This window comes from Pantherophis guttatus, chromosome 4 (assembly GCF_059756535.1).
Source record: "Pantherophis guttatus breed Tessera chromosome 4, ASM5975653v1, whole genome shotgun sequence".
NCBI lineage: Eukaryota > Metazoa > Chordata > Lepidosauria > Squamata > Colubridae > Pantherophis > Pantherophis guttatus.
The window spans coordinates 156,178,800-156,194,975 of record NC_142066.1 but is presented as its reverse complement, the minus strand read 5'-3'; the positions used below and the strand labels follow the sequence as shown (position 1 = coordinate 156,194,975).

Below are 16,176 nucleotides of genomic sequence, written 5' to 3'. Positions count from 1 at the left end.
GCGGTGGAGCTGCCCCACATGCCCCACTCCATCTTACCTCAGGGCGCCTACAGCCATCCAAGCCCCAACAACTGCCTCACCTCATGCTGTTGCCAGAAGAAGTGGGCCGGTGGCCACGTGGGCTCCTGCTGCAAATGGCTGCTGGTGCTGCAAGGCAGTTGTTTGGTTGTAGATGGCCTGGCTGTGGGTGCCCTGAGGTAAACAAGTATGCTTGTGGGGCAGCTCCATGCCCCTTTGCCTCACCTCATCTCATGCGGCAGCACCACGAGTAACCAGATGGAATGGGCGGGTGGTTGCACAGGGCTTATTTTGTGGGTAGGGCTTATATTGGGAGCACACGCAGAAAACACGTTAGGGCTTATTTTCAGGCTAGGTCCATGATGGCGAACAGGTGGCACACGGAGCCATATCTGTGGGCACACCCTAGCTCGGCTCCAGCACGCATCCATGCACCGGACACCTGATTTTCGGCCCTTCCAGGCCCACTGGAAGTCAGGAAATGGGCTGTTTCCGGCCTCCAGAGGGCCTCTGGGGAGATGGGGAAGGCAGTTTTCACCCTCCCCAGGCTCCTAGAAAGCCTCTGGAGCCTGGGGAGGGTGAAAAACAGGCCTACCGGGCCAAAAGCGTAGGGAGCGTGGGGGGGGTGGTCATGCATGTATGTGTGGGGCATTATGGGTGTGGGCACACACGTGCGCAAATCCCCCGCGCTTCTCCCGCTTTTGGCACACGACAGCAAAAAGGTTAGCTATCACTGGGCTAGGTCTTATTTTCGGGAAAACATGGTATGTTTTAGCCTCCAGTCTGCTGATCCTCTTTGTCGCTCTTCTCTGCCCTCTTCCCAGAGTCTCAACATCTTTTTTGTATTGTGGTGACCAAAACTGGACGCCATATTCCAAAGGTGGTCTTAGCAAGGCCTTATAAAATGGTACCAACACTTCACGTGGTCTCAATTTTGCCCCTCTGTTAATGCAGCCTTTTTTACAATGATTCTCACCGATAGCCACCACCAAATCTACGTTTGCAAATTTCAACTCTTGACGTTGTGTGTGGAGATTCTCCATCATCCAGGTCATGGTTGTCCTGGAGATGCTTTTTCAAAAGGTAGCTGGTCTTTTTTCCTTGAAGATGTTTCACTTCTCAACCAAGAAGCTCCTCAGTTCATATCTTGGATATTAGCATACACATTTTTATAAGATAAGATAATGATAAGAGAGAGGTTTAGAAACTGAAGCAATAGTATTACAGTATGTATGTTTAAACAATATGAAATAAATGAAAGATTATAATTTGATATAAATGTGTATTAGAAATATATAAGCTGGATGAATGTGATAACTATGATTACTAATATTATTTTATTTGTACTGAAATGTATGGCACTCAGGTGTGAAATTGTTCATGCATTGATAGAAAGACTGCAGAAAAGAGCAACAAAGATGATTAGGGGACTGGATATATATATATAATGGTTGCAGGAACTGGGTATGTCTAGTCTAGTGAAGAGAAGGAGTAGGGGAGACATGATAGCAGCCTTCCAAGGTCTCAGGGGTTGCCCCAAAGGAGAGGGAGTCAAACTATTCTCCAAAGCACCTGAGGGCAGGATAAAAAGCAATGGGTGGAAACTAATCAAGGAGAGAAGCAACTTAGAACTAAGGAGAAATTTCCTGACAGTGAGAACAATGAATCAATAGAACAACTTGCCTCCAGAAGCTGTGAATGCTCCAACACTGGAAGTTTTTAGGAAGATGTTGGGTAACGTTTTGTCTGAAGAGGTGTAGGATTTCCTGCCTAAGCAGGGGGTTGGACTAGAAGACCTCCAAGGTCCCTTCCAACTCTGTGATTCTATTCTATATGTATATGTAATATAAAATAAAAAAAACTTGGGGGGGAAAAAAGAGAAATTTCTTGGATGAGATGTGAAACGTCTTCAAGGAAAAAAACCAATAACGCCTATCTGGAATATCTCTTGCCTTTGTGTTGTAGGGTCTAGAGAAGGTGTACAATCTAGCAGACTGCTCCTCTACTTAACCAGACATCAATATCTTGCAATTTTCATGATGGATCACCCTTAAATATCCCATCGTTGGGCAACCTGTAAAGAGCCTGTAGTACAGTGGACTAAAGCACTGTTATTAACATCTGCTGCTTGCAATTACTGCAAGTTCAAATCTCACCAGGGTCAAGGTTGACTCAGCCTTCCATCCTTTCTAAGGTAGGTGAAATGAGGACCCAGATTGTGGGGGCAATAAGCTGACTTTGTATAAAATATACAAAAGTATGAAGGCTATTGCTTAACGCATTGTAAGCCGCCCTGAGTCTCCGGAGAAGATAAATTAATATAATAAATAATATAATAAATAAAAGATAAATAAATTAAAGCAAAAAAAAAAAAAACCCCTCCTGTCTACAACAGGAACCCATCCCTGTAACAAACTTCTCTTCCTTCAATTGCCTAGAACAGGGGTCAGCAACCTGCGGCTCTGGAGCCGCATGTGGCTCTTTCATCACTCTGCTGTGGTTCCCTGTTGCTGGTCAGTTCCACAATTGATAGGGCTTTTGATTAGGACAGGTAGAGGAAAAAGGATGCCGCACTAGGAGACTCTATGGTAGCAGAACTGGACTTCCAATCAGCAGGAAACAGGACGCCATGTTAGGAGGAGACTCTATGGTGGGGGAACCGGACTTCCGGTCAGCACAGGGAAAAGGAAGCGACTATGATGGGGGAACCGGACTTCCGGTCAGCTCCAGAATTGAATGGGGGCTTCCGGTTAGGACCTTTGTGGCTCTTTGAGTGTTTAAGGTTGCCGACCCCTTGCCTAGAACAATGTTTCTTAACTTTGACAGCCTGAAGATGGGTGGACTTCAATTCCCAGAATTCCCACTGCTGGCTGGGGAATTCTGGGAGTTGAAGTCCACTCATCTTCAAGTTGAGAAGCATCGTTTTAGAAGCTGAGCATAATACTTCCCCCCCCCCCCACCTTCTGGGCAAAATTTCCTTAAGTTGTAAAAAATGGTCCCACCTCAGCCACATAGAACACAAACTCACAAATGTATAATTTAAAATACATTTATTGTCTCCTTTGTTCTCCATTGTTATACCAAGTTGTTAAATAACTTAAATACATTCTCCACAGTCACTCAAGAATCCGATTCATACCTACAAGCTGTACATATGAGGTAGAGAGAAAATAATTTAGGCTACCTTACAAAGCATTAAACGCCCCAAAATTCGCGGACAATAAAATACTACAAATCCTTCTTCACATGTTGATTCCTCAGAAGGAACCCCATTCACAAGTGCGTGCAACCCATCTTCAAGTCCACATTCATGGCGCTTTGACAAGATTTGGGGTAAGCGACCAATAAAAGCGAGCAAGCCCCCCAATACAATTTTAGGGGGGAAAAGAAGAAGAAAAAGAATCAACGCATAACAAAAACAGAAAAACGAAGTATCTTTAAATACTTGGAATTTACAGAATCCTACAAGCTGGCTATAGAAAAGTAGCCTAGAAAACTTGTAGGCCCCAAGTTGGAGAAAGTATTGAAATAAGCATTAAATAAGATAGGGTGACAATGACGTTCCAGGGAGAATTGTTAGAACATCTCCAACCAACGTCTGTGGAGATTCTCGGTCATCCAAGTGATGGTTCTCCCAAAGGTGCTTTTTCAAAAGGCAACTGGACTTTCTTGGGTTTTTCCTTGAAGATCTTTCGCTTCTCATCCAGGAAACTTCTAAAGAATTGAAGGAGCTTCTTGGATAAGAATTTAAACATCTTCAAGGAAAAACAAAATGGAAGTCAACTTTGGAAAAAGCATCTTGGATTCTCCAACCAACCTGAATCTATCTTCTAGATCTAGAATTTTGGACTGTCCGCTGGTCTAGAACTAGAATGATCAAAATAGCTGAGGGATCCAGGCTGGGAAAAGTAATGAATCACCTTAGGACCTTCTCCGAATTTTGGGATCAGATGGAGCTCACCCAGTTCTGGAGTAATCTGGCCTCTGTATGGGGTGTCTCAATGCTCTAGGCAACATTATCAAAATAAATGGGTCCCACATCTTGTGAGATCTACATCGGTGTGGTGTAGTGGTTAAAGGCTCTAGAAGCCAAGAGACCATTAAGGACTAGAAGACCTCCAAGGTCCCTTCCAACTCTATCATTCTATGTTCTGTGTTCTAATTCTGCTGTAGGCATGAAACTATCAAAGTGACTTCATGCTTTAGGCATGAAGCTATCAAGGTGACTTAAGGCTAATCCTTCTTAAGGTAGGTGCTGTGGAGTCACAATAGGCTTACCTAGGAGACAGGTGGACCATGATGGACATATAGACCATAAATATATATCAGCTTGCCTCCTAAATTTGTGGGTTCTCCATCACGGGAGGTTTTCAAAAACAGATTGGGCAACTATTTGACCGGGATAGTAAACAGTCTACTGCCTTGAGCAGAGGTTTGAACTAGAACAGGGGTCTCCAACCTTGGCAATTTTAAGACTTGTGGACTTCAACTCCCAGAATTCCACAAGTCTTAAAGTTGCCAAGGTTGGAGACCCCTGGACTAGAAGACCTCCAAGGTCCCTTCTAGGCCTAAGATTCTATGATCTTTATCTGACCTGCAGAGGTTTAGGATTTATTGCACACATTAGATGGCACATTCACACTAACTCACACTTTTCACTTTCTTGTTAGCTATTTCAGGAGTAGATGAGGACAGTTCTGTGTGTTCTTCTCATCCAACCTTTGCGAAGCAAAGTTAGATCATTTACAAAAATACACACACACACTCTCTTCTGATCCAGATGTAACTACACAGCTACAACGTAATTATATATAAATCATGGTTGTTCTCTCCTTGAGGGATGAATCGGTGGGACAATTTGAAGTGGACAACAACGTGATGAGACTGAGGGGGGTGGGGAAGTCAAAAATAACTGATCAAAGTCTACACTCTGGAGACAATTTTTTGATGGTTTATGGATTTAAGGCACTAGGACACTCTTAAATGAGAGTTATCACCGTAAACAAAAACCTCGATTGGGTGATCCATGGAGTTATGAAAAGCTGGATTGAATGGTGGTAGAACTTTAAGAGATGGTTAGAATTTGAAGGCAACGTGGTTTCTGGAGGATCACCAACCTAGAAATGAATAACCAAAGTGGGTTCTTCTCAGTAAATTCTCCACTTTAAATGAGGATGGAGATTCTGGTGTCCCTCAAAGAGACACAGCTCTCATCATGGACCATGTTAGATGATGGTTTTGGAGGTGGAACTTCAGAAACATCTCAAAGTCCCACCTTCATTGATAGCATGCCGATTATACATGTAGTCCTTAATTTACGACCACAGTCAAGCCCAAAACTTCTGTTGCTAAGTGAGACATGTGTTCAACAGGTTCTGTTGTCCCATTTTACGACCTTTCCTGCCACCATTAAATAAATCACTGCGGCTGTTAAGTTAGAAATATGGTTGTTAAGTGAATCTAGCTTCCCCCCATTGACTCTGCTTGTAGGAAGGTCGCAAAATGGGATCACGTGATCTCTGGACACAGCGACTGTCATAAATACGAGCCAATTGCCAAGCATCTGAATTTTGATCACGGGACCATGGGGATATTGCAACGGTCGTAAGTGTGAAAAAAGATCCTAAGTCACTTTTTTCAGTGCCTTTGTAACTTTGAACTGTCACTAAATGAATGGTTGTATGTTGAGAACTACTTGCCTTTAATCTGAATGCATGTGCCTCAGTACTATTCATATATATAGATAGATAGATATAGATATATTTAACAAAAACCACAGGAGGAAAAAAAAAACCTTACTATTTACAACACAGCTCAGAAAAGCAATACTATCTCCATTAAAATTCACATAAATACTTTTAAAAAAAAATACTTACAGAAACACTTTGGCTTCAGTGCGTGCATTAACTATACAAAACCCCACCCAGCCCTGTTCAGTAGTTCGTTCACACCTTCACCTCTTCCCTTGCACACGCAATCTGTGAGAATTGCCAACCTCTAGCACTGTCACACTCGTCGCACAACTAAAACCCAGCACATCTCACAATTGCAAGGGGGTTGCATCAGAAATAACTCTCTGCAGCCCCAATTCTTTTTTTAAAAAATAAAAATAAAAAACAGTATATTTTACGATTACTCTGTAGCTCAACATCGCAGCCAACAATCTTCCGATACAGGTAGTCCTCAAATTACAATCACAAGTACAACCACAAATATTGTGGCTAAGTGAGGAAGTTCTTAAGGGAGTTTTGCCCCCATTTTAATGACCTGCCTTGCCACCGTTGTTAAGTGAGTCACTGCAGTTGTAAAGTTAGTCACACGGTTGTGAAATGAATCTGGCGTCCCCATGGACTTTGCTTGCCAGAAGGTCGTAAAAGGGAATCACATGGCCCACGGGGAGACTGCAACCGTCATAAATACGAGCCAGTTGCCAAGCATTTGAATTTTGATCACTTGACCATAGGGATGCTGCAACGGTGATAAATGTGAAAAATGGCCATAAGTCACTTTTTTTCTCTGCTGTCGTAACTTTGAATGGTCACTAAATGAATTGTTGTAAGTTGAGAACTATCTGTAATGCAATAGACTCCTGTAAAAAAAAAAAAGATTGAAATCTATGACCAGCAATTTTGGGACTTTCTTATATATATATTATATATACATATATATGTATGTATACCTGGAACTCATATTTTTAGAATAGTTTGTAATATATGTATGTATGTATATATGTATGTATGTATGTATGTATGTATGTATGTATGTATGTATGAATGTACATATGCATGTATATATGCCTCAAATCTCATGACCCCGGGACATTATAACTTTGAAAGGTCACGCTGTAAGTTGAGAACTACCTGTAATCTTATACATACTGGGTAGAGTAAGCTTCATTTTGGCAATCCAGAGTTGAACTTTTTAAAAACGTGACACCAGCCTGGTTCACACAACATGCTCAACTGGCACCTGAACATATTTACATGGTGGTTAATTTCATGCTAGTTTAGCTGTTGGTGCAAATTCAGCCTGTCTGGCCAACTTGGTTACAGTTCACACCAGAAATAGCTGTGTTCAGTGATCTAGGTTTAGCAAGTTGTGTGAATTTCAACAGTTGGTTGTTTCTCCCCAAGCCTGGGAAAGTAAAAAAAAAAAATCTATTTTAAAATGAATTGTTTGACCCATTTGTTTTGGGGTACAATTGCTTCAGGATTAGCCATTTTAAAGGGTGTGGACTTCGACTCCCAGAATTCCCCTGCCAGCATGCTGATTCTAGAATTCTGGGAACTGAAGTCCAACCATCTTGAAAGTTGCTAAGATTGAGAAACATGGTTTTAGGGAAAGAAAGTTACAGAAAGCCATCATCTCCCTGTAACCCAGTCCCCTCAAACTAACTCTGATAATGACTGAGGTGAGATGTTGGCCTGTTTGCCCTTTGAACAAGTTCATAAGGGGATCCCAAACTACAATTGTGTTAGAAGGACAAACTTAAATGCAAGGTTAATGGCACCAAAACAGATTAAACCAATACCTTAACTGGGTAAGATGGGAGCATTCTCCAGTGAACCTTGGCCGATACAGGTAGTCTTCAACTTATGACCACAATTGAGCCCAAAATTTCTGTTGCTAAGTGAGACATTTTTTTAGTTTTGCCCCATTTTGTGACTGCTCTTGCCACAGTTGTTACGGTAAGGAAATCACTGCATTTGCTAAATTAGTAATCCGGTTGTTAAACAAATCTGGCTTTGCTTGTAGATCACCTTTTGTGATCTAACCTTGGGACACAGCAGCGGTCATAAGAGTGAGTCAATTGCCAAGCGTCATGTGTTTTAAACACATGATCACAGGCAGGCTGCAAAGGTCATAACTGTGAAAAATGGCCATAAGTCACGTATTTCATTGCCGTCGTAACTTTGAACGGTCACCAAACGAATGTAAACCGAGGACTACCTGTATTTCAGACATGGCCTTCAAAAATCAAGCAAGGTCATCTCCAAACTATGCTAAAACCCCATGAGCATTGAAGATCCTGCAAGATTGCAAATTCTTCCTCAAGATATCTTTAGACCAGGTATCTAAGATAGTGACCAAGATGAAAAATTACTCTCCAACTTTCAAGCAGATAATAAACTGTAGCAAGATTTCCCAATGTTGAGAAGCAGCTGTGGGCAAGTGAAGTCATCATTGTTCCATAATTTTAAATAATTTTAAATAACAGACAGAAGGGTCTGAGTGTACAGAAGGATTTTTCCATTTTTGGATATTTCTGGTTGGCCAAGTGCCCAGGAATACTCCCACTAAGGGGAAAAAGGAATTTGGGACTTCTTTTCTACCTTTCTTCTCCAGAGATGAAGGATGTGGCCCAAAACAAGGTCTATTTACTAACATAAAAGGATATTTGTTGGTCAGGATTGAACTGGGAGAATTTAGAGAACTTCATGTTCTCTAAGCTTGGTGGCTTTTCTTGCAGATGTTTCAGGACCCAACTAGGGAACGTCATCAGTACTAGAAGGGAGAGGGGTGAGGAGGAGGAGGAGGATGAGGAAGAGGATTGGGGAGGTCCTTAGCACTCCCTGAGCTTGGCGGTTTTCTTGCAGACCTTTCATGACCCAACTAGGGAATGTCATCAGTGCTAGAAGGGAGTGGTGTTTGTGAAGAGGAGCAGGAGGAAGGAGATTAAGATGGGAAGGAGAAGGAAGAAGAAGAAGAAGAAGAAGGAGAAGGGGAAGGGGAAGGGGAAGGGGAAGGGGAAGCAGGAGAAGAAGAAGAAGAAGAAGAAGAAGAAGAAGAAGAAGAAGAAGAAGAAGAAGAAGAAGAAGAAGAAGAAGAAGAAGAAGAAGAAGAAGAAGAAGAAGAAGAAGAAGAAGACGACGACGACAGTAGGGTCCTTGGTACTCTCTAAGCTTGGCGGTTTTCTTGCAGATATCTCATGACCCAACTAAGGAACATCATCAGTGTCAAAGGGAAGAGGTGTTTGTGGGAGGAGGAGCAGAAGGAGGTGGAGGGGGGAAGACTGTGGGGTCCTTGTTGTCTGAGCTTTTGGTTTTCTTGCAAACATTTCATGATGCAACTAGGCTACATCATCGGTGCTAACCATAATGAGGTCATGAAACGTCTTCAAGAGAACCACTAAATTCTCTTGCACCAAGGTCTCCACCAACTCCACGTCTCCAGTTTTCCCCCTTCCCCATGTCTCCCCCAAACCTCCCCCAAAGCCCCTCGAGGTGAGCCGTTCCAACAGCAACCAGGACCGTCAAGTGTGCTTCTCAAAAACAGGACCCACCGCCGGGCTCAGCTAAATGAAAAACAGACTTCCAGACAGATTCTACCAAGTCTCAGAAACCCTCCCTTTCCAAATAACATTGATCAAAAAGGGGGGGAGGGAAAGAGGTGGGGAAAAGGAAAGGAAGAAAAATGAGGCTGCAGCTCGCTCAAAGGTCAGGCCTTACAGTGTTGGAAAAAATTAGAGAGCCCCTTTGGGAATCCGGGTTCAAATACCAGCGTGCAAAAAAAAAGAAAAAAAGAAAGAAAAAAGAGGAAGGAACGAGTGCTTGCATGCTCGTAACGAGAGGCCCAGTTTCATAATACCACATGGAAACCATACAAACTTCTGAAAAGCTTAATAAATAAACGTTCAATATTTAGTTATCTAGGCATCGGAATATATCTTAGATAGATTCATATTCCACCCTTGAAATAATAAAAGAGTCTTTTACAGTCTTAGTTTGGATTTTGCAAATCCGTTGCACGGAGCTACCGAGGTGGTCCGTTGGGCAAGGAGATTCTTTGGGCACGTAGCTTCAGGATTGGTCTATCAAATTATCAGACCTGAGACCAGTTCATAGATATTTCATACCAGTTACAAGCAATGTCCCAAAGCTAGGAGCTATCTTCCATGTTTTGGTCACTCCTCTAATCCATAAAACGGCCCACATCATCTCGGGACCATCACACCAATTTTGAAATCAAGCCACCATCTCGTTCATCATCTCCCTGGGTTACTATCTCCCCCAAATCCATCCATTTCCCAAGAAGGACAGCTTTGATAGAAGCGGCTACCGTTTCTATTATTATTATTTTGTTTAAAACACCCCTAAAATTGGGCCTGAGAGGAGGGATGATTTCCCAGATGAGAATGTGCATGAACATTCAAACTCTGTTATTCTATGTTCTAAGATTTTTGCTCTGCTCCTCCAACGGGTCAAATTGCAATTCCCCAGGACAAAAAAAAAAAAGAAATGCAACTCTTGGACCAGTTTTAAAATCACTGTCCATCACACATGGACAATTCACCCAGGAATTTATCAGCTGTTCACCCAAATCCCATTTTGAAGCAAAATAAATAAATAAAAAGTTGCATATTTGTAATATTCCCCAGTTCACACGACAGAAGAATGCTCTGTTGACCATCACATCTGTACAGGTAATCCTCAACGTACGACTACAATTGAGCCCAAAATTCATGTGGTTAAGTGAGACAGTTGTTAAGGGAGTTTTGCCCCATTTTAGGATCTTTCTTGCCACTGTTGTTAAGTGAACCACTGCAGTTGTTGGTAAAGCGGTCGTTAAGCGAATCATGCTTCCCCATTGACTTTGCTAGGCAAAAAGTCACAAAAGGGGATCACGTGGCCCCGGGAAAGTGCAACCGTCATAAATATGAGTCATTTGCCAATCGTCTGAATTTTGATCAAGTGACTCTGGGGATGCTGCAACGGTCGTAAGTATGAAAAATGGTCCTAAGTCACTTTTTTCAGTGCCGTTGTTAACTTTGAATGGCACTAAACAGTTGTAAGTCGAGAACTACCTGTATTAGTGATCCAGTCTGCCATTTTGATATTTCTCCATATATATATATATATATATATATATATATATATATATTTCCCTTCGAATCTATAGGAATAAGAATCAGCTGCTCGCTGTTTTACATCTAATGCGTGCAGCTTTCTAGTGGTTTAAGTAATTTCTTTTTTTTTTTTTTTTAAGAAACAGGCTTTTAATTGGCCCCAGAGAATATCATCTGCACGGAGGAAGGCGGGTGAAATGCGATCCTCAGGAGACACGCATTCTTGGACGCCGTGATCCAGACGTGGGAAAAAAACAAAATCGAAAGCCGGATCATCGTCTCGAAGGTGATGCATTTTCTCCGTCTTCCGAAGGCCAAGTGCCAAATGGCATTCCCAGCCAGGACGTCACGCTGGTTTCGAAGCGGCCTCGGGTGCCAACTGAAGTCATAAGAAGAGAAATCAGGGCAGAACAAACAAAAAACAAGTCCTAATTAAATCACCAAAGGAGTCAAAATGCCGGTTGAGAAGATCGCAGGCTCCTTTTGCCGCTAGTGGTTTCCCAAATTCACCAAGTGGATTGCAAAGGAGAGCAGAGAAAGAGAGGTGGAGGGCACACAAGGGGGAAATAAGGAAAAAAAAACCAAAAAAATCCAACCACCATCTGCTACAACAAGCTGTCAGAAGGAACGTTGAGGATCTGTCCTTGTGTAGTGACCTCACCAGCTTAATGGGATGTGGCTTCTGATTTGGGCTTTCTGGTGCCCAGAAGCTCCATAAATTACTTTTTTTAAAAAAAAAAACTCATTCTAGGGTCTTCTTCTCCCTAGAACATCTTCTGCAGTTGAAGGTCTTCAGGAGTTCTCTCGCAAAATGAAGTGGAACCATCCAGGTCCAAGAGAATTCTCAGGAGGGGAACAAACATGAAAGGTGGACTATCCAGCCTTCACATCCTGGTCAAGAAGAGAGAAGATTCCTTCTTGGTCTCCGAGCCATCACCTTGGACATCGCAAGGGGTCTTCCATTGATGCTGGCGTCCAAAATCTCTTTGCTGAGAAAGAGGCAGGGTCAGCAAGGCACGGAACCCCCTCAAAGTGCTTCCATCACGTCAGGGTCGCGCTCGGCCGTCTCGCCGGAGGTCCCCGGATTTGTTTGTTTGTTTGTTTTTGTCTTGAAGAAAGGGGCAAGGAGGATCCGTCCCCGAAATTGGGGCTCGTCGGACACAACTCCTTCAGTCCTTGCACGTGTAAACCTCCTCTCTCTGCGTACACTGCTTGCACTCCACGTAACAGCACCAGCGGACTTGACATTGGCACGGACGAGTGACTACACGGCTTTGAATGTTGTGTCCCCGTCCGCAGCAGATGCTGTCGCAGTTCTTGTCTTTGTAACATTTCCGGCCGGACGTCCCGGAGGAGAACCGGCTGTTTAAGCAAAAGCTCGGGGAATCGTCGAGATAAACCAAATCTGTAGTTCTGGGGATCTGGTCACCGTGTCCCAGGATGGACTTCTTGGGTGGGGAGATGTCCCCTTCTCCCGTGGCCTCGTTGGTGGTGCTCACCACTTTGAGGGCCGTCTCATATTTCTGCTTGAGCTGCTTGCCGATCTCGTGGAACGGGGAGAGCTGGCGCCAACACGTCCGTACGGTGCACGAGCCGGAAACCCCGTGGCATTTACAAGTGGTCTCCACTCCAACTTTGATGACCTGCGGAGAGAAAAAAAACAAACACCAAAAGAATTTCTGAAAGACAAGCCGGGACAAAAATGTCTCACGGCATCAAATGCTTACGATGGCAGATACATACGTAGGCCCTATGGCTGTAATTGAGCCTAAAATTAGGGTCCTAAGTGGTACCGCTTGTTAAACAGGCCAACCTGATTCCATGACATTTTTTGCAGTGGTCATAAAGCGAATCAACCTGGTTGTTAAGCAAATCCACGGTTTCCACACTCCACACTGATTCATGGGGTAAACATCAATTTCCAGCAAAAAAAACGCATCGTAAATCAGGGTCAAGTGATGACAGGATGCCGCAAACAGTTATAAAACCACCTGGAGTTGTTTTGTTTCAAGATGAATGGTGAAAGGCAGACAGGAAGGAAGGAAGGAAGGAAGGAAGGAAGGAAGGAAGGAAGGAAGGAAGGAAGGAAGGAAGGAAGGAAGGAAGGGGAGAGAGAGAGAGAGAGAAGGGAGGGAGGGAGGAAAACAAAGAGGAAGGAAGGAAGGAAGGAAGGAAGGAAGGAAGGAAGGAAGGAAGGAAGGAGAGAGAGAAGGGAGGGAGGGAGGAAAACAAAGAGGAAGGAAGGAAAGAAAGGAAGGAAGGGGGGAGAGAGAGAAGGGAGGAAGGAAGGAAAACAAAGAGGAAGGAAGGAAGGAAGGAGAGAGAAAGAAGGGAGGGAGGGAGGAAAACAAAGAGGAAGGAAGGAAAAAAGAAGAGGAAGGAAAGAAAGAGAGAGAGAGAGAGAAAGAGAGAGAGAGACTGATTGCCAATCTATTCCAAGGCTCCACAACATAACTTCAAATCTTGTATCTTTTGGGGGGGTTCTATTATAACTTTGAAAGATCACTAAACAACCAATCATAATTTGTGGACTACCTATTCTGTTCCACGTTATCAGCCAACCAAGCCCTTCGGCACTCTTTCCAAAAATTGGAAGTCGGTGCCCAATTCCCTGGCTTAAGTTTTCCAAAACTTTTCATGTATTTATTAAACAATTGTACATAGCCATCCCATTACACATTGGTGACTCCAGGAGGCTTAAATGCGGGTGTGGATTTTGACCTAAAATTGGGATTGGACTAGATCAGAAACGAGCAAATGCGGCACCTTTCTCAACCACATTTGAGCCCAAAATCTCTATTGCTAAGCGTGACAATGATTAAGTGAACTTTTCCCACGTTTTACGACCTTTCTTCGCCAGGGTTGCTAAATGAATCATTTCGGTTGTTAAGTTAGTCACGCAGTTGTTAAGTGAATCTGGCTTCCCCACTGACATTGCTTGTCAAAAGGGGGGGTCACGTGACCTCCCCTCCATCCCACCCCCAGGAGCATCGTAAATACAAGTCAATTGTGCCAAACATCCGAATTCTGATCACGTGGCCACAGGAATGGCTGCAACGGTTGTAAGTGTGAACGGTCCCTTTATCCAACACCGTTGTAACTTTGAAGAAATGGCCGTAAGTCGAGGATTCCCTGTATTGTTTTGTTTCTTCTGGATGAGGTTTGCTTCTGAATTTCGGCAATGTTAAAATCTTCTTTGGATAATGGAACTTTCCTGAGAGGCAATGTTTCACCAAATGCTGCAAGAAATGTCTGGATAGATTCCTCCAGACTTCTCCGATTTTTTTGGGTTGTTTTTTTTTGCAACATTCTTGGTCTCAGATGGCAAGTTGGCAGCGAGCAGATTAACCCCCCCCCCAATCTCTTTATGGTATGCATTTCAACTCCCAGTGCCAAGACCAGTTTATCTGGCATGCAACATGAGCTAATTAGTTAGCAGGACTTCTGCAAAACTTTTGCTTCCTTTAAGGGGTATCGCGGTGGGGAATTGGGGGGTGGGAGAGGTGGCTTTGTTATAAGGATCAGATTTTTTTAAAAAAGCAATTTTTCCTCTTTACATTGGAGCCGTTCGGGGCAGGAGAAGAAGGGATTAAACAGGAGGAAGAACGAGACACGAGTGATATGAAACCCAGTGATTGTTTTCTATTTTATTCAGAATAACAAAATAACAGAGTTGGAAGGGACCTCGGAGGTCTTCTAGTCCAACCCCCTGCTCAAGCAGGAGACCCTATAATATTTCAGACAAATGATTGTTCGATCTCTTCTTGAAAATCTTGAGTGATGGAGCATCCACAAGTTCTGGAAGGAAGTCGTTCCACTGGTTAATTGTTCATATTTAGGAAGTTTCTCCTTAGTTCTAGGTTGCTTCTCTCCTTGGTTAGTTTCCATCCGTTGCTTCTTCTTCTCCTTTAGATGCTTTGGAAAATAAGTTGACCCTTTCCTCTTTCTTGTGGCAACCCCTCAGATGCTGTCATATCACCCCCTAGCCCTCCTTTTCATTAAACTAGACATACCCGGTTCCTGCAATTGTTTTCTTCGTGTTTTTTAGCCTCCAGCCCTCTGATCAACTTTGTTGCTCTTCTCTTGATTGCTAAAAGTCTTTGGAGATACTTAGTCATCCAAATCATGCTTGTCCCAAAGGTGCTTTTTCAAGAGGCAATCAGAGTTTTTGTTTTTTCATTGAAGATGTTTCGCTTCTCATCCCAGAAGCTTCTTCGGCTCTGACTGGATGGTAGAGAATGGAAGGATTGATACTCCTTGCAGACAAAGCTGGTTCATTTGCATCCTTTTAGAGAGTCATTGAGGCCACTTGGAGGTTTCTCTGTGTCCTCAGGATCGACTGAGTAGTGCAAATGGGTGTGGAGCCTCCTTGGAATTGCATAGTCCTTTTGTTCCACAATCATTTGCACCACTCGGGTGACCCTGAGGACACAGATAAGCCTCCAAGCAGCCTCAATGACTCTCTAAAAAGGATGCAAATGTCTGCAAGGAGTATCAATCCTTCCATTCCCCTCCATCCAGTCAGAGCTGAAGAAGCTTCTTGGCTGAGAAGCGAAACATCTTCAAAGGAAAAACCAGAAAGTTCAGTTGCCTCTTCAAAAAAGCACTTTTGGGTCTTCTCTGCATTTTTTCTTTCTTTCTTCCTTTTCTTGCTGTAATTCCTTTTTTTTTTCTCCCCTCCGTTCCCCCTTTCTCGATCACATTCTCTTTTGGTACACCCTTCATGAAAATTCGAGTACATTAAAATACCGTCTTCTAGCAGACTCGAAGTTCAGAAAAAGCTTTAATTAAAAAGGGAAAAAAAGGCTCCCCCCTGGGGGTTTCTGCTAAGCTTAATTAAAATTGACATTTTTAACTCAGTCTCTCTGGAGCGTTGCTAAATTCTTTAATCCCGAGAAGAGCTGAGTTTTCAGGGGAGGAAATTGTAAATTGGGTGGGCTTCAAGCGTGGAGCTGAACGCAGGGCCCCCAAACAAAAAAACAGGTAGGTAGTAGTGTTTGACTTACAATGATTCATTTAGTGACCGTCTGAAGTTAAAAAAGGACCTAGGGCCATTTTTTTCACATTTACAACCTCTGCAGCATCCTTGTGGTCACATGATAAAAACTGAGACTCTTGGTAACTGACTCATATTTATGACGGTCCCAGGGTCACGTGATCTCCTTTTACGACCTTCTAACAAGCAAAGTCAAGAGAGAAACCCATTCAATTAACAACCGTGTGACTAATTTAGCAACCACAGTGTTTCACTTAACAACTGTGGCAAGAAAGGTTCATAAAATGGGGCAAAACTCACTTAACAACTGTCTCAG

At 43.2% G+C, this 16,176-nt stretch overlaps 1 protein-coding gene across 2 annotated transcripts in view; it reads right to left on the bottom strand.

Moving 5' to 3' along the window:
- Window positions 1-3,051: 3,051 nt before the first annotated feature.
- WNT9A (Wnt family member 9A) overlaps window positions 3,052-16,176 on the bottom strand; it is a 45,143-nt gene continuing 32,018 nt past the window's right edge. The window contains exons 4-5 of one of the 2 annotated variants that reach the window (XR_015734142.1): window positions 4,567-12,507; window positions 3,052-4,470 (exon numbers count right to left, since the gene is read on the bottom strand). Coding sequence is in view for 1 of the 2 variants with exons in the window: in XM_060684490.2 (XP_060540473.1) it covers window positions 12,034-12,507 (474 nt within the window). In the remaining variant the exon portion in view is untranslated. Of the gene's footprint in view, window positions 12,508-16,176 lie in introns of both variants that reach the window. The other variant, XM_060684490.2, reaches the window with a different exon arrangement.